At 45.9% G+C, this 24433-nt stretch overlaps 1 protein-coding gene across 1 annotated transcript; it reads left to right on the top strand.

Annotated features, from left to right (window-relative positions):
- Window positions 1-1552: 1552 nt before the first annotated feature.
- LOC135809536 (multiple epidermal growth factor-like domains protein 10) lies at window positions 1553-21298 on the top strand. Its single transcript, XM_065322936.1, has 12 exons — window positions 1553-2237; window positions 5462-5560; window positions 6045-6142; window positions 7242-7334; window positions 10335-10420; window positions 10712-10875; window positions 11685-11805; window positions 12915-13051; window positions 14850-15089; window positions 17753-18048; window positions 19695-20248; window positions 21290-21298. Exons 1-12 carry the CDS (start codon window positions 2131-2133, stop codon window positions 21296-21298), a joined length of 2004 nt encoding a protein of 667 aa, XP_065179008.1. The 5' UTR covers window positions 1553-2130.
- Window positions 21299-24433: the final 3135 nt, after the last annotated feature.

A 24433-nucleotide genomic window follows, 5' to 3' on the forward strand; every position in this document is an offset into this window, starting at 1 on the left:
TCAGAGCGGCTCTGTCCTTTGAGACAATGCTCCGGCTACAAAGCACTGCACTCCTTTCTTACATCTCTTGGAGGTACGTTGTATCGAAAGGTCACTGTATACTTTAGAACTGAGTTTATCAAGGTACTGCGGAAATGACGGAAGTCAAGAACAGTTCCGCCAAGCAGGTTTTGCTGTCAGGAACTTACTGCCTTTGCGTTTTTATGTACATGTTCGTCAACCCCCCAAGCTGCATGAAACAGTACGAAGTCAGGACGAATGTCTCTCTGAAGCTCTAGACAGAATCAATGGTATTTTGAACAGCTGTGTAGCATTGTTACCAGTGTTGAAATACTTGAGGTACTGACTGGAGAGCGGAGCAACATCATGGTCTGTGCGAGGTTTTGATACCAATTGTTTGGCTACTATTCTGATCTCTTTTTTCTAAGATCGACGATTTGCAGTCGTTCCAGTTGATGTCCCAGTCCGTCGTGCAGGATAACTAGCGGAATACGTGAAGGGTAACAGTGCTACAATGTACGCTTCTCAACGTCGCACCACTACGTTGAGTTGTCCAAAACTGAATGCCCCGTCGACCTTGAGCGTAAAACTTGCATGAAGTGGTATTATCTGGGTTGTGTTTCTCTAAAACCTATATCAGCCGCAGTGACACCACAATGCGCTCTACAATGAGATCTGGGCCAAACCATTCCACTTGCACATCACTACCATAGCATAGTGAGACCATTCCGTTGAGATACGCGTAATGCAGCCCCTCCAGACCGCTGTTTCACTTCAACAGAGCTCATCAGCGGAGGTAGTAGATAATAGCTCACGTGTTATTATTACACAGAGAGAAAAGACGGGAGAAAAGAGGTCCCGGTGCCTCGAGGGTCGCCGTGCTCGAGCAAGGCTACGCCAACAACAAGAAAAGACGGACAAAGATCCTGTCGTTTGGAGACTCAACGACTTCGCGACAGGATGTGTAGATAGCATGAGACAGCTGAACAGGCATCCAGTTCGCGGAAGAAGAGACGTGATCTTTAACATACCCGAACGTGCCCGATAATCGTGTTGCAAAGAAATTGCTCCCCCACCCACAATGGAGATCGCGCTTTTCCCGCCGAGTACCTTTAATTATTCAACTGGCTTGAGGGAAAGACACAAACGGGAAAAGTCTGAAGAACAAAATGACTGTCACCACCAGGACTCGAACCAGGGACCCTTGCTTGTAGCCAGCGATGCTCTAACCACTGAGCTATGGTGTAGTCGTCATCCCAGCAGAGATCGTTCAACATTTTCTTCAGACTTCGTAACTCACACTTCCTGTGAATCCACACAGGCGGGTGGGACGCAGCCCTCGCTGTAACACACACACTTCACGTACAAACTAGCACGCGAGTAGCCCCAAGTCATAAAACCAGTGAATGCGACCATATGTTTTGTTTTTGGTAGGAATTTTGAGAATCATCCTTCCGCAAGTCTCCAGTGAGAAATGGTAGGGTGGGCCCACTACACCTCACCTACACTGTTGCTAGTTAAGCGGCCCCAACATATAGCCGTTCTTCATTGTCTCTATCTTCGTGTTTTTTTGTACTCTACCTTATATTCCTTCCTTGGAGGTTTTCTTAGGAATTTTCATGGTGTAAGGTTGTCATGAATGTGACCTAGGAAATGACGGAAGTCACAAGCCCGAGCTGCATGCATAAGAATCTGTCCGCCAACTCGGTTTAGCTGGCCGGAACTTTGCTTTTACTGTCGACGTTGTCACAGCAGTTGAACTGCGTGGCACAGCAAGAATTTCCTGAAGAAGGTCTTCCGAGGCAGTTCAAATGCGTGGAACGCTGCTCAGGATCGTCACCGGTTTCGGAATATGGGAGCTATGGGACTGCAACACACCAATGATCTGCATGGTCTACCGAGTCTGCTTGAGATTTGCACACCATTCAAATAGTTTGGTTATGACCTCTGTTTTCGTCGAAGATTTCAAGTCCATCGAGCCGACGTCCAGGAATGTGGTTCAGGACATTGAACGGACAAAGAGCAGAGTAACACATCTCTTTCTTTCTGGTTCGAGCCCAGTTTTCGGCGAAACAATCCGACTACATGTAGCGCTGGACGCACGATTGACCGCGCTGATAGGCGTTGAAGATGTCACGAGGTCAGCGCCAAATCTTCCTGCTCCTGCCTTTGATTGCGATATGTGTGGCTTCCTGGTTGCAGGGGTCCTCTGCACGAACGTGCACCGTGCAAAAAAGGTACAGTTCTACTAAGATGTGTGACGAGCACTTATTTGTTGAGACAATAAGACTGCAATATTATTTGCTTTTAGTCTTAGACGCCACTATTGGACTTGCAGACGTCCTTAGTGGCGTCTAGGCCTAAAACCAAATAATATTGCTCCAAAATATCACAATACTGCTTTTCATAACTGCTGTGGTAATAATAATTAACATCTTTAATAGCAATGAAAAATATCAATTGTGCACTCATAACCATGTATTAACAATTAAAATGAAACAATTCCAGAACGTTTTCGTGTGACCATCATCAGTGGAACATCGTCACATAGTAAGAATCACTAAAACAACCAGTTATATAGCTAGAGTAATATGAAAAGAAGCGTGAGAATGCAGCACAGCTAGCGGTTATGCATAACGCGTGTAGTGTGAACCTTTGCAGTGTATCTGAGAATGGTAGCAGTAGATGAATGTGGCACTCACCAGTTTTTGTTCACACGCACTCACAGCTGCCACATTCATCTACTGCTACCATTCTCAGATACACTGCAAAGGTTCACACTACACGCGTTATGCATAACCGCTAGCTGTGCTGCATTCTCACGCTTCTTTTCATATTACTCTAGCTATATAACTGGTTGTTTTAGTGATTCTTACTATGTGACGATGTTCCACTGATGATGGTCACACGAAAACGTTCTGGAATTGTTTCATTTTAATTGTTTATACATGGTTATGAGTGCACAATTGATATTTTTCATTGCTATTTTACGACTGTTGTCTCCTCGTCGGTTATTTAAACATCTTTAATACCAACAAAATTCCTCTCTTTAAAACGTAGTGCGTGGATTTGCATCCATCTGCCACCATTTTACTGGATTATTCTCAAAACGGAGTCGACAATGCCTTTTATTCTGTGTCTGCATCCTCTGCTAAATCTGAGCAATGCTGTCATGTGCCCCTTAGCAGGTACGTCTTGCTATTGTATTTCTATTTCTGTTGTCGTTACTCTTTTATTTCCATGCCGCACCGAATGCTCGGTGCTCATTTCCCAAGTCCATTTAGCACGTGCGAATTTGTGGGTGGTTTATCACCGCTGACATTGACGCGTAAGTCCATAATAATAATAATAATAATAATAATAATAATAATAATAATGCACTTGTCATAAGTATCCGAACGTTTTCGGTCCCTTCTCATCAAGGATTATACAGGGAATGGCTCAAGCTGGAAAGACTAAAACTTATATAGCGTAAAGATAATTAGATAACAACACTCGTGACAAGGTGGAAAATTATCAAGTTTAGCACGACACAAAACTCGAAGGAAAATAATAATAGTGACAACAACATAGTGAGCAAATTAAGTTACATTGTTACCACCTCGACGAGGAGTAACACCAAACAATTGTAGCGACAACACATTTTCTTTCTGTACGCAAAGTTCAGGATCTAACTTACGGATATACAAAGCTTCTAACACAGCCAAATGTAACGCACATGACGGGATGACGGGACATTGGAGGAGACAACACCCAATGGAGCTAAGAATCGCACTTCGTCAATCAAATAACATCTGTCAGCCCGTACCAATTGTCGTGAGTTGTACAGTGATAATGTTTTCTCAATATTGTCACGTGGTAGATGTGCGTTACATTTGGCTGTGTTAGAAGCTTTGTATATCCGTAAGTTAGATCCTGAACTTTCCGTACAGAAAGAAAATGTGTTGTCGCTACAATTGTTTGGTGTTACTCCTCGTCGAGGTGGTAACAATGTAACTTAATTTGCTCACTATGTTGTTGTCACTATTATTATTTTCCTTCGAGTTTTGTGTCGTGCTAAACTTGATAATTTTCCACCTTGTCACGAGTGTTGTTATCTAATTATCTTTACGCTATAATTATAAGTTTTAGTCTTTCCAGCTTGAGCCATTCCCTGTATAATCCTTGATGAGAAGGGACCGAAAACGTTCGGATACTTATGACAAGTGCCTTATTATGACTGGATGTGTGTTTGCGTGGATATTTGCGACCCATAACTAACCTTCGTTTTAAAGTATTATCCGCCTCCGACCTCTTTTAAAAATAATAATAATAATAATACGAAGTAGTGGTTGCGACTTCGGCGATGACTTGTAAGAAAGGGCGAGCTCCGGTGTGGGGAGCAAACCCTTTCTTACAAATAATAATAATAATAATAAATAAAAAGGCGACGTGGAGACAATAATCTTAATAATGCAATGAATATAACTAAATGCGCACTCATATCACAACCATGGGGACGAATCATGTATTCCAGAACGTTTTCTTGTCACAATTATCAATGGAATTCGTGACTAAAGAGAATGATGAAACTACAATAGGATTTATACACTTGCAGTGGAACAGCGAGGATACAAGCATAGTAAGAAAAATAGCACAAACCTAGGAACAATTTGCACAGGTAATAAACTATAGGTGAGGTGAGAAATGATAGGAAATTCAGCAAGTGCAGAGGACGGTGACGATGATGACGATGATGGTGCAGATGGTGTGAAGGACGGTGGCGGTCAGAAACCAAGTGAAGGCGGAGGCGGTGAGAAGAAGAAGAATACTTCGGCAATTAAATTGCATTTGTTGTCTAACCCCGTGTGTCGTGAAAGTTATGATGATTCTTGGTTCAGTGTTGTTCGTTCTGCAAGTAGTTTCAAGCAGTTAAAAGTTCTAGAAGCAGTCTACATTCGCATTCGTGATCCAAATCTTTGTAAACAAAAAGAAAATGTCACCGCACTTACGCTATTCCAGTAAATTCGCACTCACACACACTTACACATGCATGTCCATTGTCACACTGCACTTGCTGAATTTCCTATCATTTCTCACCTCACCTATAGTTTATTACCTGTGCAAATTGTTCCTAGGTTTGTGCTATTTTTCTTACTATGCTTGTATCCTCGCTGTTCCACTGCAAGTGTATAAATCCTATTGTAGTTTCATCATTCTCTTTAGTCACGAATTCCATTGATAATTGTGACAAGAAAACGTTCTGGAATACATGATTCGTCCCCATGGTTGTGATATGAGTGCGCATTTAGTTATATTCATTGCATAATAATAAATAATAATAATATATAAGACTGCACGCCCAGTCGACCTTGCGGGCACAAACATTACACTTAATTGTACTTCAAAGAAGTAAAATCTTTGGTCTGTGTGCTCTATCTGTATGCCATATTTCTCTTTTCTTCATGTGTTCGGTGCCCAGGCTCTCAGTTCAGTCGTGCAAGCCAGTAACGCAAGCATTCTCAGAGAGGTTCTATGTAGACTGTGGTGTTTTTGGCTGGCACAGCTGCACACGATATCGGTAAGAGAGAGATAGATAGATTGATAGATAGATAGAGAGATAGAGAGATAGATAGATAGATAGATAGATAGAGAGAGAGAGAGAGAGAGAGAGAGAGAGAGAGAGAGAGAGAGAGAGAGAGAGAGAAGGGTGACTGATTCTGTGACTTATTGTACTATTGCATGGCTCTTTTCTCAGAATCCTCCGGATCTGCCGCCATTTCAAAGTGCTTCGTCATGGACTGCTGCACTGGCTTTGTGTGCAAGCGACCCTCCAGCAACACCATCACTGATTCCTGATGAGCGTTGCACGAACACTTTTTGGAATCTCTCTTCATTGGTATTTTCACGATTGTGTTTGTGTGTTTGTGTGTGTGTGTTTGTGTGTGTGTGTGTGTGTGTGTGTGTGTGTGTGTGTGTGCGCGTGCATGTGTATTGTTCTCGGGAAATTAGATGTCCAGCTGTACTTATTAAAATGCCTATGTGATATTCCCTCTGCCTTGCAGGGTAAAGTATCGCACGGTAACGCTATGCACATACGTGTGGCAAAACTATACCGAATACCAGTGCTGTCCTGGCTATCAAGGCAGCCCCTGTACACCTGGTAAGTCTAGCATCAGTGGAATAGGAGTGGGCAAGCAACAGCGGCAAGTACAGGATGTATAATGGCGGGCATTACGTCATGATTGGAGACGTTTTTGTAAGTAATGGCCGAACCGTGGCACCACAAATCAGAAGCCCTATGAGCATGGGATAACCTTTCAATAGAAACACGCCCTGGCCTTCGGTGATGGAGCCTACGTAACCTTCCTAGCCTGGTCATCCGCGGAATGGTCGGAGCACCTTGCCTTCTGTACAAGCTATACAATCATGTACTTTGCAACTGTCATCAGTCTGTAACATGCCGTGTTAGTGGTCGCACCTTTCACTTGTAAGGAGGAATTGCTGTAGTGACTTTCGGATCTGAAGGAAATGTGGCAGTAGATAGGATGTTACTGAGTATAAAGCATTAACTGCGTGACTCAAGCTCTTACTGAATCTCTTACCTATTTATCTACTGAAGTACTCAATCTCTTATTAAGATTATGAGATTGACTCACACAATACTTCTGCTAGACATTTTTTATTTATTTATTTCTGCACCTCGTAGCATGTCAAGACAGCCAATTGAATTGAGGAGAGGGTGAGACCAACCACGGAAGAAGAGAAAAAAGGAAAAGCACGTACACAAAAGGGGTAGGGATTAGCAAGTTACAAAGCAATGGGATGCCCAGCGAGCTATGCAGCGGAAGTGGTGACTGTGATTTTGTTTACTGAAAGATACTGAAGTGCTGTCTGACGAGTGTACGGAATTTGGGCATATCTGGATCTTGTCTAACACTGGGAGGCAGTTGGAGCCACGTAGAGTAGGAGGAAAAGAAAGGGGAATTTGCGAATAGGGTAGACCTAGCTAGGGGGAGACGAACGCGGCTTCGGGTGGTACCACCCGACCTAAACCATTTAAGTGACTGCAAATGAGCAGGGTGCAGTATCGTGATAGGTATGATGTTATCACTGAGGTTGGCTTTACCCTTGTTGAGATACTATATGTCAAAGTGCAGTCACCCTAGGCTGAAGTGGGGACATGGAATGTCCGTGGCGAGTGCTGATTACTGCTATATTTGTGTGTATGTGTCCATCTGTCCGTCCGTCTCAACCTCAAGTATGTATCCAAACCTGTCACAACAGAGGAAGGTGCTCATCACCAAACACCTGCACCTGTGCCGCTGGCTGGACAGGAACTACATGCCAGACACGTAAGATTCCACCGTTGTGAAAAGGAGGCATTGTGTCTGGCTGAACATCCTATGCGACGGCTTCATCTACACGGAATACAGACCATCCCATTTCGTCAGCATTGGCTTGGAAGATATAATTATGCTGCATGACGGTGTTGATTCAATGACTATCCAGTGGACCATATTATTATCCACACGAACTGGCAAAATCCCAAGCGAAGGCTAGGCTAACGCCGATGCCAACGCGAAAGGGCTGATGATAATGATGATGACTGGCGACATGCATACTAGTCCCTACCTGCACCTCGCACCCCCTTTGTGTGAAATGTTTGATAGGCATTGTCAGTGCTAATATCACTGCGCTCCTATCTATTGCAGTACATTATACAGAATGGTTCTCATTGCCTTTATAGTCCATCGGCCAAGTCTTAAAATCGAAAGTGGTGATGCATTGAGCTTCCAAGTAAAAGCGACCATACCCACGTAGAAAATATATCAGAGAACACTATTCCGTTTGTTGGACGTGCCGAATTCAGTCCAGGGCGTCGATACTAAGCGTTCTTCGTCTCCGAGGTTTTTACTGTGCGCTCCATTTGAGAGTGCGCAGAGGTCTGATCGAGAGTTTTTTGAGCAGATTTTCAAATTTTTTGAGGCTGTCAGCTGCCAACTGTCAACGCTAAATGGCACTTAGTATGTGACCGGCAATAGGACTGGTTTTGGTGCCTCCGTATGCCTTCTATCTTCCTTCGTTTCACTTCGCTGCTTGGCCCACCACCTCAGGAGATGACGGCGTACCTGCACTAGTCAGCTCTCGCTAACCCTGTCTCCCTTTCTCCGTCTTAGCGCTCGTCATTCGTGTCCTTATGCTGGGGCGAGCTTGATACTGTTGTGTCGTAGATTTTAGGCAATAGTGGCTGTTGTTCGCGTGACGATCAGGATTTATGGAGAAAGGCGACGACTCGCCAAGTTCCCGTACGGCCACAGACGGCATAGCAATTCTTACCGCCAACCCTTTGAGCAACGGAACCGGCCTGAGTTGGAAATCCTGTCTGTGTAATTGTGCCACGATACGGATGATACACACAGGCTCACATGTGACGAGATGAAGATAATCTCAACAGGCTGACGGAAATCCAACAGGCTCACGGGAACGCTGCAGTTGTGGTCGGAGACGCGGAGTTAGTTAGTCACTGGTAAATGTTGCATCGAGTGCTGTGTGCTCTAACACAATTGTAAACATTATGAAAAAGGGGCTGAGTGGTGTTCTGTGGATGAGACGTCGCTGTCTCAGTATTCAAAGCCGGACCCTGTATTTCAAGTCTGTGGTCATGCTCAATCATAAGTTCCTGTATGGCTCCAGTGCCTTCTCAGCATTGTTGGCGGGTTAACACCTGGATCGCGTCCAAGTACTGCGGCTCTGGTGGCTTGAGGGATGTATGGGTGCTCGCCGTGCGCCCCTGCCGGCAATCTGCTAGTGAAGCTTGGTACCTACTGTGTCCGGGAGATTTTCATCCAGAAGCTGATCTTCCTAGGCTGGAGCTGCTGCTACTCCTGTGCTAGGCCTCAACCACTGGCACTCCTACTCGGCTCCAGTGTGGGCCATTAACCACCCTGCCCGATTTCGCACTGTTGCTATTCCACACTGTCAGCATTTAACTCTGAGGTCAGACCTTGATCCCTCCCACCATATGCTATCTGTCTGTCTGCCTCTCTCTCTCACGCACAAATGTGCACGCATACACACAAACACATAGCCAACTTCTCTGTGTTTACTGATCATCATCTGTTTTCTGATGTGCAAGCTCACCTCTGATGCCGATTACTTCCTTGCTTAGACCCGGTCTGCTTTATTATTCTGTATTTCCACGATGGCCTATGGCCAATAAGGAAGATAATATGATTCAAATCAGTCCAGAATCATATAAAATCAGTCTAGCAAGTAAGGAAACCAACACTTTGCAGGAGGCATGGGGTTACGATGGGGTACAGTGTGAGCTACTACAGGAGCATATGGATGATAGAATGAGGCTAGACGCCATTGATTTGAACACATGCTTGCTATTTGTTTCACGCAGGTCGGGGGGTAGTTGGTTGAAATTGTGAAGGGACAGGTTGATGGGTGAGTTGGTGTGTCGGTATGTGTGTGATGTTCTCAATGTGTATGTTCTCACGTGTTGTAGTGCATATGGCCGCTCTGTGATAGGTCGTGCAAGGGGAGGCTGTTGCAGGTGAAGGGGAGCGCGGATGTACTTGATATTGTGGGCAAGAGTAACCTGTCGTAAGAGTTGCCGGGAGACTAATGTGGGGAGTTGGAGATGATGAAGAAGTGAGCTGTGATGGACTGGTGCAAAAAGGGGGATCCGCAAGCAGATACGGGCTGCTCGTCGCTGAACGCGTTCTAATTGGTCCTTCTGTGTGCGGGTGCTGTTGGATAACACGAGACTGTCGTACTCTGCTATTAGACTAGTCTGCTCTCCCTTCACTAGTTTCTAAATCCTACTTAGAGCAGTGAGGCTGTGTCACTGCTCCTACTGATGTCATTGTTGTGAAAGCAATATCATCGCCATTGGTGGTAATTTTCCACCATGCATGAATCATTAACAATCCTCATCAAGAACATTCGCCGCGCGAAAAAAAGTCGATGAGAAAGATGACTTTGTAATGGTGGACGAAATTACGAAAATCGGAAGAAGGTATTCGACCCAGTTCGACTATCCTGGACTGGATTGCCAACGTCCAACAATCGGATTCGTATTTTATGGGGCTCTCATGAGCTAGTGTGCAAAGGGGCGTTTACTTGGAGCTTCAGTGCATCACCTTCTCCGAAAGAGGCCTTTTCTGAGATTTTGCCGATGGACTATTACTCCCATGTATCCACGTATGGTACTGGGTAGAAAAGTGTTTGGAAAATGACGACAAGGAGCATTTGTCCGGAAGTTGCTGTATCCCTGGGTAGTATGTAGTTGAAAGTAAGAATGCAGTTAGACAATCTGATCCTGTTCCCATTCCTGTTTGCAGTGTGTCCGACAAGAACGTTCGGTGTTGGCTGCAAACCGTGCCCCTGTCTCAATGGTGGCTCATGCAATAGATTCTCTCTCTCGCCGGTAAGTCATGCACCATCCTGCCTCACGATTAACAATAAATACATGAAGGAAAAAAAAGGACAGAGACCGTAAAGTAGGAATTCACTTGCCAAAAAGCCACTTCAAAAAGCTGTGCGGTGAGACCTGGCTGAACAATGGCGGCAAAATTATTCAGCCTGGCAAGCTGCTGAATGGTGCAACCCCAGTTCAGTTCACGTTGCCATGGCTTCTGCTGTGGCATTGTTATCATAAACTCCAACGATTGGTGTCAAAGATCAAAAGGTTTTGTACCTTATTTCATTGCTTGTGCAGACATGCACATGTACTCCAGGATGGAGGGGCAGTACATGCGGCTGGCGCTGTGACGCTGCACACTACGGACAGAACTGTGCCTCGCCGTGCCAGTGTCGTAACGGTGCCACCTGCAATCATATCAACGGACAATGCACGTGTCGGCCAGGATGGATGGGAACAAGGTTGGTGCGGGGTAGCCCTTTCCCAAAGATGCTCGCCACTTTTTTCGCAACTTTTCGTTGTTTGGGAAGAAATCGCACTTTCGCAACTTTCGCAACTTTCTTCATTTTTGCGAACTACATGTATAATCATGTATTTAGTAGTAGTAGTATAATTAAATTCTACTATTTTGCTAGGGAACTCCCAACAGGCGTTGCCTTTTTACTGGGAACCCTATTTCGCAACTATTCCGCAACCTTGGCCCCATGGCATGGGGAAACAGTTGATCAACGGTAGTTACGATAATGTTCATTTCCTTTTCCGTGCACTGGAAGGATGTAGGCTACATGCAAAAGGCTACTGGAATTGTGTAAAGTGGTGGTTCACAGCAGGAAGTGGTGTACGAGTTTGCTGTCGCTGCACTTCTGCACTTTCTGCTCTTTTTGATGGTTTTTGCACAAGAACTCTCCAATTTTAAGTTGCGATATTAGCAATTGTTCAGCTTTTTCTGAAAATATGGATGCGATTTCAGCAACTTGCACTTGTTTTGGCACGGTTGCGAAAAGCATAAGTTGCGAAAATTATGGCATCTTTGGGAAAGGGCTAGTTCGGGGTCAATGACAATGGCCATTGCTGAATGGTATGGTGATGTGACATACAGGGAGTTGTGAAACACTTACTTGTACATGTACATGTAGGTGTAGATGTGTTGTGAATGGCAGGCCATCTGATTCGTATGCTTCAGCCAAGGATACAATGTATCATAATGTACATTGTCATGGTATCAAAATGTAATGGAATCCCACTATTTCATGTCGTTCTTCCCATACAGATGTGACACACCGTGTGCTAGTGGACATTACGGTCAGAACTGCGCTTTGCCCTGCGCCTGTCAGAACAGTGCGACCTGTAGTCCAGTGGATGGGCACTGCACCTGTGCGCCCGGGTATAAGGTGAGAGAGAAGGGGGAGGGGAGAAAGAGGGAGAGACAGGTGTACTGACAGATAATTGTCTGGACGAATGAATAGGCAATTAGAAGTGGAAAGGGGAAGACACCCAGTCAAAGAACAAAGTTTGTGCTATTTTCCTTACTTTTCTCCTATCGTCGTTTTTTGCTTCAACCTTTTTCACTCCAAGTGTATAAATCCTTTTGTAGTTTCATCATTCCCTTTAGTCTTAAATCCCCGGGACAAGAAAGTCTTAGAAAACGTTCTGGAATCCTTAACAATTGTTGCTATGATTGTGATATGAGTGCACACATGGTTTTATTCATTGCTTTACAAAGTTACAATGTACATGCACAATGTAAGTGCTCGACAAAATCAATCCCCAAAAGGGTGACGATTTTAATCCTAGTTTGAGATATTCTTGGCATGCATTAATCCTGGACCCCTGATGAGTGATCTTTAACAACGCAGTAATAAGTATTGCTGCTTCTTGCTAATGCCAAGTAATGGCAACGTCAAGTGCCACATGAATGCATATGGATGGATACAAGAGAGATTGGAGGCTTTGTCACAACTCTGAGTTTCCGACGTATTACTACTACGATCATCAGGCAAGGATGGATATCAAAATTGTCGCGCTGACCTTCTCTTTACTGCTGCTATATCCTGTGGTATGAAGATACCTTCAAAAAAGGGGTCCATCGGGTGTTTGGAGGAATTGATTGTTCTGACCTCATTCACATTCGGGCAGAGTCAGACATAATTGCAGCAAATTCCACTCGCCCATTTCACGAGGAAAAGACCAAATAATTCTCAAGCATGCGCATAACGTTAATGTGAAAAACAATCCCGAGAAAGGACTACATGGAGTCGACTCGGATGTTGAGCCAGTGTAATCATAGATAAAAGGAACTGACTGGTTGACTGCATAATGATCTGGTTACAGTGGTTGACAGTCAGTCGTAACTCGTAACATGTACGTCTTTTCGTTTATCCAAAATTATGGAGTCATGATATTACCACTAGTACATGCGTATGACATAAGGCAAGACAATGACATTGCTGAACTACATGATTGTATAGCTACGCACATTTGTTGATTTCAAATGCTGCAGGGGTCGCTGTGCAATGAGACGTGTTTGCCAGGTACACACGGTGCAGGCTGTGCATTTCAGTGCCTCTGTCAGCACAATGCTACCTGTGATTTTGTCAACGGTAACTGCTTATGTGCACCGGGGTATATTGGAAAACTGTAAGTAAGATCATTGGTCAATCTGCCATGCCTTCAAACTTGCACAACATAATCACCTCTGTGAGGTGTGACAGCATTAATCGATATAAGTCCTCCTATAAACCACTGGATGCATCGATGATGTTACTGTTATGATGTTGGATGTGATTATGGCCAAAAATATCATCAGAGCTGCTTTTCCTTTGGTCCCGAGATCTCCCTCCAAGCGAGGGGGGGGGGGGGGGGGTAGCCAGGCGGGAGGTCGGTAGCTCTTCAAGCGGGTGATGTTTTTCATCTTCATGTCCTTCATCCGCAAACACAAACGTCGTGATGGATTTTTGAGAGATGGGTTTGCGCACAAACTGCTGTGAAATTAGTCACAATCACGTTCTCGGCCTTGCCGTGCATGCCAGCGCCATGAAAGAGACACGGTGCAAAGAAAGCGACCATTCACAACAAGCCGAGCGGAATAGGATGGTTATGCTGTGGCAGCATAGGTGGTGACAGCCATGACGAGTGGAACTGAAATTCCACTTCTCCCGGCGAGGACATAATACGCTGCTTGGCTTCTGTAGCCATCAGTTTACTTGAACGATAGCGGCATCACCAAAGTTCAGCGGAGTGTAATCAAAGAAGCGGGGAAAGGCTGAAAGAGGTGAACAAACGACTCGAGCGACCTGACGAGATTGACGACTCGAGCGCAGATTTTTTCCTGCTCTTTTTTTCCCTGAACTGGGCCATGGGGTACGTCCCGGATGTGTGTATCAGGTGTATGCATGCTTGACGAAGGTGAGGGAAAACTGGCTGCAAGTCGGGAGGTTTTGATAATGGGCGGGAGAATCCGAGATGTTTCAAAAACAAACCAAAAATGGGGAGATCTTGGTTGATCGGGAGATTTGGCACCTCTGAAACATTCAAGTTTTCAACTCAAGAATTCATCTTTTTGGTAATGTAGTTTTAAAAGTCTTTGAAGGTCCAAATGCATTTTTTCTCCAGATGCAAACATAATAATAATTATAATATTATCGTATTGGTGTCCCTCACGCGGACGTGCGACTAGTTGTTGGAGGTGACAGCGTTGTGAATAGCTATACTGGCTCTCAACGTCTCTTTAGCACAACTCCATGAGCGACTCTGACTCACGCTGCTCCCTGGGACTTCACGAGGTTTTTGTCGCGCTGGAAACAAAGTGTCTCTGTGAGTTTGTATCCCTGGTGATGGTTTGGTCTGGAGAGCAGTATAATAATTATTATTTAGTTAATATTATATTATAAGTGGTTCTTTTCAGGCACGATCTTCCTCAGCCTACTCAAGCTCAACTCATGAGGGGTGAATTCCCGGCCCGAAATACTGTGTATTGAGCAGGGAGCGGTGCTTTCTTTCAGGTTTGCCGAGCGGAAGGTGCGACTTGCTCCTCGTGTGCTCCGGATGGCAGTCGTGAGTCAGTCAAGTGTCAAGTTAGTTCGGCAAGAAGCGTGTGCTCCTCGTTGGATCCACCAACTTCACTTAGTGAATAATAATTATTATGTTTAATAAAATAATAGGGACGAAGTAGTGGTTGCGACTTCGGCGATAATTTGTAAGAAAGGGTTTGCTCCCCACACCGGAGCTCGCGCTAAATAATAGGGGTTGAAAAATAATATTTTTCAACTAGCTACTTTTGACTCACGTATGATAATAATTAAATTGAATAATTGTTGTGATGGCTGTGTAATCAGGAGTGATCATCTTGCAGTATTCAAGTAGTCTTGCTTTCAGAATTCTACAAGTACATGACTGTACTGAATTCCATGTCCCTCTTTTTGTTCATGTTCACTAGTTGTGAAAACACATGTCCCTCCGATCAGTATGGTGACCAATGCTCCCAGGCATGTCAGTGCTCTGCAAACTCTACGTGCAGTCCTATCGACGGTTCGTGCAACTGCAGCGCCGGCTGGAGGGGCTCGCTGTGCACTCTGGCATGTCCTCGTCATACAAACGGAACGCTCCACTGCTTGACATCCTGCTCGCACATCTGCTTGAACGGCGGAACTTGCAACGAGTCCATTGGTGAATGCATGTAAGTCGTAGGAATGAATTTTATGTCGATCTGTCCACTCACAGCAGTTACAGCTGATCGTGTGCAGTTTCGTATGGAGGAGGGCTCGGCCGGGGGGGGGGGGGGGGGGGGGGGGGGTCCCGTGAAATTTTGAAATGAGGGTGCAAAATCCTGCATACATCCTGACACTTATGCCATTGTGGGTGGCAGACTACCAAAAAATTCGCTGAAAAATCGAATTTGTAAATTCATATTGAGTGCTACGTCAGTTGAAAGAGCATGAATAGCTGCAAATTCTCTGAAAATTGTGTCCCGATCTGACCGGCCGTTCAAGAGTTATGGCCGAAAATGTGCCCTTGCAAGGAAAGATTTTTTTGTTGCACGCTGTCATTTGTTGGCAGCACTGTATTTGAATGTGAGCAGACCGTGCGCAACTTGTCGTATCATGGAAACACGTGAAAGTGTGCAGAATTTTGCTCCAAGTCCAAAAATCAGGTTTTTGAGCCACGTATTGGGCTGCACGGCGGCGGGTGAAGCCCGCCGCCGTGCAGCAGGACTTTTGCCAGCACCCTCGTGACGTTGCAGATATGTGGCTTGATTATTGTAGTTGACGTTGATTTAGTGACTTTGGCAAGTTTGAGTCGTGTCAAGAAGTCAGGTAGGATTCAGTACTAGGCAGTAGTGAAACGTCAGTGGTAGTCTTTGCCGGTTTCTGAGGGTATCCTGGATTTGGTGTGCAGCGCTGTGGAAATGGCTTGCTGTGGAGGTCCCAGCACTGGATGTTGTATCAAAGGTACGACCTCGTAGCACGTGCTAAACCTAAAAAAATTCAAAAATTGACTTGGGTCTGTGGGAGTGTGTGAGAGAACGCCCACTCGTTCCTTTGTGACAGATTCCAGGGCCTCGTTGAGGGGCCCTACCCCATCACCCATGGCTGCTTCTGGACTTGTTCTAGGTTTGGGGGCCGCGCACGGACAGAATGAGCACGAAAATGTGAAAAAATTGTAAATGCATTTGTTTGGCTCCTGGGTGGCTCGCACACCGTGGCACTATGCCGGAAATTTGAGTTTTTCCGGCCTGGAAAGCCTGTCAGTGAGGCGCAAGAACTTGTAAATCATGTCCTGAGGGCCAGCATAGTGGCAGGAGTGTGTGGTCAAAATGTCACTCAAATCCATTGAGAAACACCAAAGTTACGGTCAATTAAATGCCATATGAAATTTATGGGTAGGCTGCCCCCTTAAAAAAGATTGTTCCGGCGAAAGCCGGAGCGAGCGGCTGGACCTTTTAAAAAGCACAAGCAGTACTGCCTTCTCATCAGAGATTGGCTCTCTGATTCCTACCAAAAACGAAAGTAGTATAACATGTTTGAAGAATGGAAGTGTGAAAGGAAAGAAGATAGCAACTATGGAAGTCGTCCTTTACCAACAATACATGTACGTACAGCCTCCCCAGTTTTACTTTGATACATGTACATGCTCATACTGAAGTAATAAGAAATTTACCGGCAACTCAACTGGGTTAATATACTTATTGTACTGGATAATACTTGAACTGCATTGTCGCATGAATCTTGGATGCGATCTTGTGACACAGAGCGATATTTACATGGATGCTAAATTCAGACACTTCGCTTGAGTTCATCTATGCGCACGACAAGGTGAATATGAGGAGGCAACTCATTCCAAGGAATGGTGGGGGGCACCCCGGACGCGAATGGACGACCGTCCCAAAGGCCCGAGAAGGAAAGAGACGCGCAGAAGTCGCGTCATCTGTCCACGGGTAGCTCTCCGTTCTTGGTCGACCAGATCGGGGGCAATAGGTGTGTAGAATGACAACAACAGTTGACTGGGGAAAGCGTGAAGACAAAGGAAGACGAAGACAAGGACTTCCTGACGGCAGAGCTGCTCAATGGTAGATAACCGAAATTTCTTGCTCAGGGGCTGGGTGGTGACGGGGTTATGCAATCACAAGACTGCGCGAATGCCAGCCTTCGCTGACCTCTCAAGCCTTATATGGCCAGCAGCAGTGAGAGAGGAGTAGAAGGAGTTCGCGGCGTAGCACAATGACAATGTCATCGGCAAACTCCTGATGGGCATTGGGCAGAACTTCATTTTTTGTGCGTGTGTACAAAACGAACAGAAGCGGACCGGGGACACTTCCCTGTGGCACACCTCTGCAGCAGAACACTTCATGAGACAGCTTTCTGCTGACTCTTATTCGTTGGCGACGACCCGACGCTGATGAACGAGTCCAAGATGATACCAAACAAACCCAGTGAATGCAGTTCTGTGATGACGCGTTGATGTTGGACTTAGTCGAATACTTTCAAACTCGTGGCCTGGCACGAGGGCAGCATGGATGCAGCGAATGGGATTTTCGGCCTTTAACCAATTTGGTGGGCCTAATCTAATCACCTCCAACCGCTTTAAGAGCTGCATCTGTGCCTTGATCCTTGAAGGTGATGGCGTCCTACGGACGAGAAAAACTTGGCTTCCAGCCGAGTCTCACGCGAAACATGAATTTTTTTCTGCGATTTGTTTTATGCTAGAGTGACATGGAGAGTCTAGGACATTGAATAAAATATTGCATTTCCTGAGAATATCCCGGGTCCGAGAATAGTTACAATGTAGGTATAGGTATATCTAACCATTTCTCTCTCCCTCTCTCTGTGCATCACTGAACAGTTGTGCACCAGGATTCAATGGAACGGCATGTCAAGATGCCTGTATACCAGGAACCTATGGCACAGGCTGTATGGAGGTCTGCGAGTGTACGAACGAAGCTAATTGCTCCGATATCGACGGTTCCTGTTCCTGCCAGCCTGGTTGGCATGGCGATATTTGCAACATGACGTGCCTGATGGGTTCCTATGGTGCCGACTGTTCCCAGGCATGCCTGTGCAAGAATGATGCTGTGTGTGATCATGTGACAGGAGCATGTACATGTGTGGGAAGATGGCTGGGTGCTCAGTGTCAACATCGTGAGTTGTCCTTTTACAATACATACATGCACATGTAGATCTTGTAAATCAGTGGTGGCGAGCAGTGTGCGCTTAGTGTTGAAGAGGCATACAGAGTATTATAGGGCTTGAAAGTGATGACGTCAAAAACGGCCAGGGAGTAGTAGACATCAGATTTCTATTTTGGATCCACTAAGGTGTGACTTTGCTATTGCCTCAGTATGTGGGTGCATAGCAACCCATTCATGTCGTATGCAGGGGTGACTTTAACTTCGCCACCAGTTGTAACCCTGCCCCCAGTAGCCAAATCAGTCAGTTTCACTGGCTACACCACCTTGCCGTGAGTAAAACGGCTTGAAATGTGCTTGGATCCATACAAAAACTGGATCCAGTTTTTTGAATTTTTGAAATTGTTGCTATGCTATGACGTAGCACTTTCAAGCCCTATTGGCCAGCCGTGCACAGTAAAACCTGGTGTAAGCGACCTCTGGGTTTAGCGACCACCTGCTCGACACTGTGGGACCTGGTTCTAAAGCCACATGGCTTTAACGACCGCTTTTGCTTGCACCGTGGGGTGGTCGCTTAAACCATGTTTTACTGTAGTAGTAGTAGTAGTAGTAGTAGTAAAACTACGACTCATAATTATTATAAAGTCCTGCACTATGATAACAATTGTAAGCATACCGTGCTCGCTTTGAGCTTTTCTTTAAAAGAAGTAGCAGGCCATTTTGATTTCAAGGAGCGGTTCGGGTGGGGGCAAAATCACTAGCATGTGCACCAATGCCGACATGATCTCCGGCCTTCTACCAGCAAACACAGCATGACTGTGTTCATCGACACTACCAATATTCTCTTAGGAATGTGAAAATCGCAAGAGATCAAGAACACAAAACTGATAGACAACTTGAGGAACGAGTACTCAAACACAAATCCCGATCCCAGACCGAGCTACATTCGTAGAGACAATCAGAACATAGGAAGCTCAAAGTGACTTCCAGTTAACACCGATACTCAAGTACCAGCTAGAGCAGTGATTGCCGCGAGGAAGCCGAAATTGACGAAACACAAACCGATGGGACAACGCAGCCAGTGAAGCCACACGCAAAATGATTTCTAGGGGAAATGTCAGGGGTGCAGCCTAAGGTGGCTCAAAAGTGTTTCCTGTCATTTGAACACACAGTATGACGGCTTGAGTGTCAGCCCACACAATAGCCAATGCATGTATGTAGCTAACACAGTTGATTTGTGCAGCTTAGTCCTGGATCCATGAGTTTTGAATAGTGGTGTGCACGGGTAGTCGGGTACCCATGCTACCCGTGAGGACCTCGGGTAGACGGGTACAGAATATTACCCGAAAACCCGAAGTCACAGATGACATCATGTACAGTGCACGTGTACAAATTCATGAAATAGTCCACATGTCTACCCAGTGTGTGCGGGAAGGGGTGCATTGCGGTGGTGCCATGGAAAGATTACCCGATGGGGTACCCGTGGAAAACTACCCGAACCTGATACCCGAAGAAAATGCTACCCCACTCAGCCCTAGTTTTAAAAGTACAAAAATACTTCCGTTATGTGCATGTAGATGAATGATCGTATCATGCACTGCTTCCAGTGCTCAAAGCTATTACATTGAAGTACACGATTGTATATGTTCTTCTTTGTAGTAACTGCGGACAAGGACTCTGAGGTCTCGCTAGTTCCGATTCTCGCTTCAGCATTCAGTGCAATCATCATTTTCATTCTGGCAGTGGTTACAGTATTGCTATGGCGACGGAAGAAAGCTTCACGTGCAAGCACCAACCCAGACGATGAGAATATCTATGGCAATGTTGTGGTAGTACAGGCAAGACCAGTTCGTCGCCCATACGAAAATGCAGGGTTGCAGATGAAAGAAACATGGTACTCGCTAGAGCCCCATGTTCCTGTCCAGCAAGAAGACATGTCCTCGCTAGAGCCCCGTATTCCTGCCCGGCGAGAAAGCATGTACTCCCTAGAGCCCGGCATTCCTGCCCAGCGAGAAAGGATGCACTCCCTAGAGCCCGGCATCCCTGCCCGGCCAGCTTTAAATCCAACGATCAATGAGCTGCAGGAGACCAGCTTGGACCGTTATGGAGCGGTTGAAAGTGCATCGGCAAACATCTCCCACACCGGTGCATCGGATGCTGGCAAGGATGAGTACATGTACATAGTCAGTCGGCATGCTTCAGTTAAAGGGGAAGTATACCCTAAAATCAAATTTTCACCAGTTGTAGTCTTCTGGGTGCTGAGTCGAATGGTCTTGGTCCGAGGAAGCTGCGGCGCTCCCTTCCTACTTGAATCCCAATCGAACTCGCGCACTTCCACCGAAACTGGGTGACTGCGCCCTACTAGATGGGGATTTGTATGCAAAATGTCACTAAAAGCGCCATTTCGTTCTTATAAAAGCACGGATGACCGCGATTGGCCCATATGTTGTAGTCTTTTGGACGCTGAGTCGACTGGTTTTGGTCCGAAAAGGCTGCGATGCAGCGTTCCTCCTTTATTCCCAATCGAACATGGTTGAAGAAGCGGTCACGTGCTCCTGCGTACACCAGTCAGCTGGTCACCGTGCCTGCAGGGTACAACTTACTAGCCTGTTTGACCTTTTTTGGGTGCAGTCCTGTCACTCGAGTTGAACTCGAGTTGAACCTTGGTGTGAAAGTTGTCGCCTGCTGGCGCGGTGACCAGGTGATTTGGGCACCCAGGAGCACGTGACCGCTTGTTCAACCATGTTCGATTGGGAATAAAGGAGGAACGCTGCATCGCAGCCTTTTCGGACCAAAACCAGTCGACTCAGCGTCCAAAAGACTACAACATATGGGCCAATCGCGGTCATCCGTGCTTTTATAAGAACGAAATGGCGCTTTTAGTGACATTTTGCATACAAATCCCCATCTAGTAGGGCGCAGTCACCCAGTTTCGGTGGAAGTGCGCGAGTTCGATTGGGATTCAAGTAGGAAGGGAGCGTCGCAGCTTCCTCGGACCAAGACCATTCGACTCAGCACCCAGAAGACTACAACTGGTGAAAATTTGATTTTAGGGTATACTTCCCCTTTCAGGTCTACAGTAGATAGCAAATACGCACCCCTTTTAGCTTCCCTGTCTGCTGTAGCACTGCAAGTAATAGTCAGTAACATGGCCTTGCATGGATCAAAGCCATACACCAGTATCAGCTCATTTTCTATTCACTGTATTTATTTTGAATTTGAGTACATCAAATTTTTGTAATGCCATTGTATAGCTCTTGTAAGTCACAAGTCCATTAGAGGCAATAACCATCAGTCCCTCATCCTCTACATTGCTATACACAGACGTTGATGATGAGCGACTTCATTATATTACGGAACGGTTCCGTGCAGCGGTCATGCACTTGAGATTTTACGATAAACTCTGCATATTGAGCAGTTACTGTTATTCATAAGACCTTTAGTCGGCCACGATCGTGATGCTCTTTCAGATACATCACAGCTCAGTGTCCGTGCTTTGGCTACGGTATGGTATCCCATGATGAGTATTTTCGCATTTCCAAGGCCAGAGCAAGTCACTGCCCAAACGCTGTTTGCCCCGGTGAATTTGCCACCATTGCATGCATGTTGTGCATAAATGTATGTGCTTCCATACTAATTATGTATTGAACATGCATTTCAAGGTCTTTGAAAATTTTTGTAAACATTACAAAGTCATGTCATGTCAACAAGAAAGTAATTTTATCAGACTTGCCCAGACTGTTTGCAGTTGGGGATGTTATTCAAATTATTCAGAAATCGCACTCTATTTCAGGTAAATGACTCCACCTGAATTTCAATTCCATCAACAAAATTCAGATGGAGAGCCAAGGATGGAATTTAAGAAGAGAGCACCTATAGTTTTCATGCAATCCATTGTTTGTACAACACGTTCGTGTCAACTATAGCCTTTATAAGTAATAATTATACTGGTGAATCAGAACGTGCAGTATTTAGCAAAACGCTGACTGATGTGATACTGACATTCAACGACCTCAAGCTGGCTGCATCACATCTAGACGCAAACCAACAGCCTTCCAACTTGCAAGGTTTGCACATGACAGCATTGAGTTCAAGCTACGTATCCAGTGTCAATGAAGTGCTGGCCAGCTCTGCACTAAAACACAAATATATAATCTCGAGCTGGCAGTTGCGTGAAGTCAACACAAACTTTTAGTAATCTCAAGGCCAAAATAAAGTGATGTGATGAAAGATCAAAGACTGCAGCTGGTGCAAATGCAACCTGCTATGTGCAGGACATTGTCTCTATGTTGCATGTTAAAATTCTCAAATCACATGCGTTATCAATATGTGCTCAAAATGCACATGCAATGGAAATGTCTGTTAGTCACATCAGTTGAATGTGAACTGGCAGCTAGTGCAAATTCAATCTGCTATGTGCATAACATTGACTCTGCATTGCATGTCAAAATTCTCAAATCATATGCATGGTCAAGTTGCACTCAGGATGCACGTGCAATGGAAATGTCTGTTGGTCACATCCGTTCAATCTGATGCGACAACAAACAAATTTGCACCGTGCAAGGAGCGCACAAAAAGCTTGCAATACACCTGTTCTTGGTGATCATCACTGAAAAAGTATGGTAGCACAGAGATCCAAGTCCCCAGGCCATGATCGGTGCGGCGGTCCTCCGCTGAGTCTGCCTCAGCCTTGCCACCAACAGACTGTTCTAATCATGTGGCACCGTTACCGGCACTCTTTTCAGCCGACTAAGGACAGGTCCGACAATTACCTTTGGCTGACCAGAACTGTCCACTGCATTGCCACATGCTGCGCTCAGCAAGTCGTAAAAAAGATCCCGTCGAGGCTCGCGGACTGAATCAAACAGGTACAGTTTCTCGAGGTTGTTGGACTGGTACAGGACAGTCTGGACGAAGGCCACCATCGCTTTGCCGAGTTGCTCCGTCTCGCCAGGCTGCATGTCGTGGAAGCTGTCTTGGACATTGATGCGGGGATTCTTGTGAAGGTAAAGAGAAATCAGGCCGGAACACTGTTGAACCACCTGATGGAGAGGATCGAGTGACATGCGCGACAGCTTGTTTCCTGCTAGCGAAAGGCAGGCCAGTCTCTCACAGCAGCAGCACCCTTGTGCAAGGGTAGCCAGTTGGTCGTCTCCAAGATCGCAGTAGTCGAGGTGCAATGCTTTAAGAAGCGGCACTTGCTGCGCCAGGAGAAGTGCAGAGAGAATGTCTGCAGCATCCGTTGAGAACTGAATACCCGTGAAACGCAGCACAGTAAGCTGTGAGCATAGTGCTAGACTTTCAAACAGCGGCTCTGTGTCGAGATGGCTCAGTCCTGAAACATCTAGTTCTTGCAGTGTTGCGCGATTCTGACCGACCAGCTCGGATAACGTAACAATGTGCGATTGCTTGTTAAGGTATGGAAAGTAGAACAGTTGAAGACTAGTTGATTTGCTGATCACCTGAAAAAACCGGTCAACCGAAGCCTCGCTGATATCTTGAGCTTGCAAGAACTGGGACTGGAACAGCCGGATGTCCTTGATATCAGGCAGAATGTTAGCCAAGAACTTTGTGATTCTCTGAAAGCTTGCTGCCGACACTGGCATGCATTTGATCCCAAAATCGGCTTTGGAAAGTGCTCGTTGTCCCAACAGCTCCAGCTCGGCACTTGAAAACATGGTGTCACACAATATGGTGATTTGAAGCTCGTGCATAGACAGGAGTAGTCCGAGTTTACTAGACAGTTCCGATGTCATCGGTGTTCCCATGAAGTTCTGGACAATGAAGGACGCTTCATCGGGAACGTGCGGGTCAGCATTGGGCAAAAGGGTGCGCAGGATGCGCTCATTGTGGGTTAGATCGGGCTGGACGTGGCACACAGCTCTGTACAGCATGGCGCCATTGGAGAGTGGTGCGTTGTCCTTCCAGTACGTCAGCAGGGTTTCTACGAACAGTTCGTCAGTCGGCTCACGGCCCAGTTGCGGGAGGAGATCACCTACGACATCACTGCCTTTCCGATCACTGCACACATCTGTCAACAGGTCATCCGCAAGGCTCTGCAGCTCGTGTCGCTGGAGAGATGTACGCAACACATCGCAGATTTCAGGGAACTGGCTGTGATTCCAAGCATACAGTGTGTCGGGACGATTGCAGTCCAAGACCTTGTCAACAGATGACCTGCGGTCAGTGAGGGACATGTCGTGGTACAACTCACTCATGACATCTCGCATGAAGTTGGTGATATGCTTCATGACATAGTTTAGTCCTATGGATCCATCTGGGCTGGTGACCAAAGGAAATAGGAACTGCCAGAATGTCCACGTTCGCCGGTCCTTGACTCCGATGAAGTTGATTAACCCCCTTACATCAGTAGCGGACTTCACCAGGTTTGTAGCAGC

The sequence above is a fragment of the Sycon ciliatum genome, chromosome 1 (assembly GCF_964019385.1).
Source record: "Sycon ciliatum chromosome 1, ocSycCili1.1, whole genome shotgun sequence".
Taxonomy (NCBI): Eukaryota; Metazoa; Porifera; class Calcarea; order Leucosolenida; family Sycettidae; genus Sycon; species Sycon ciliatum.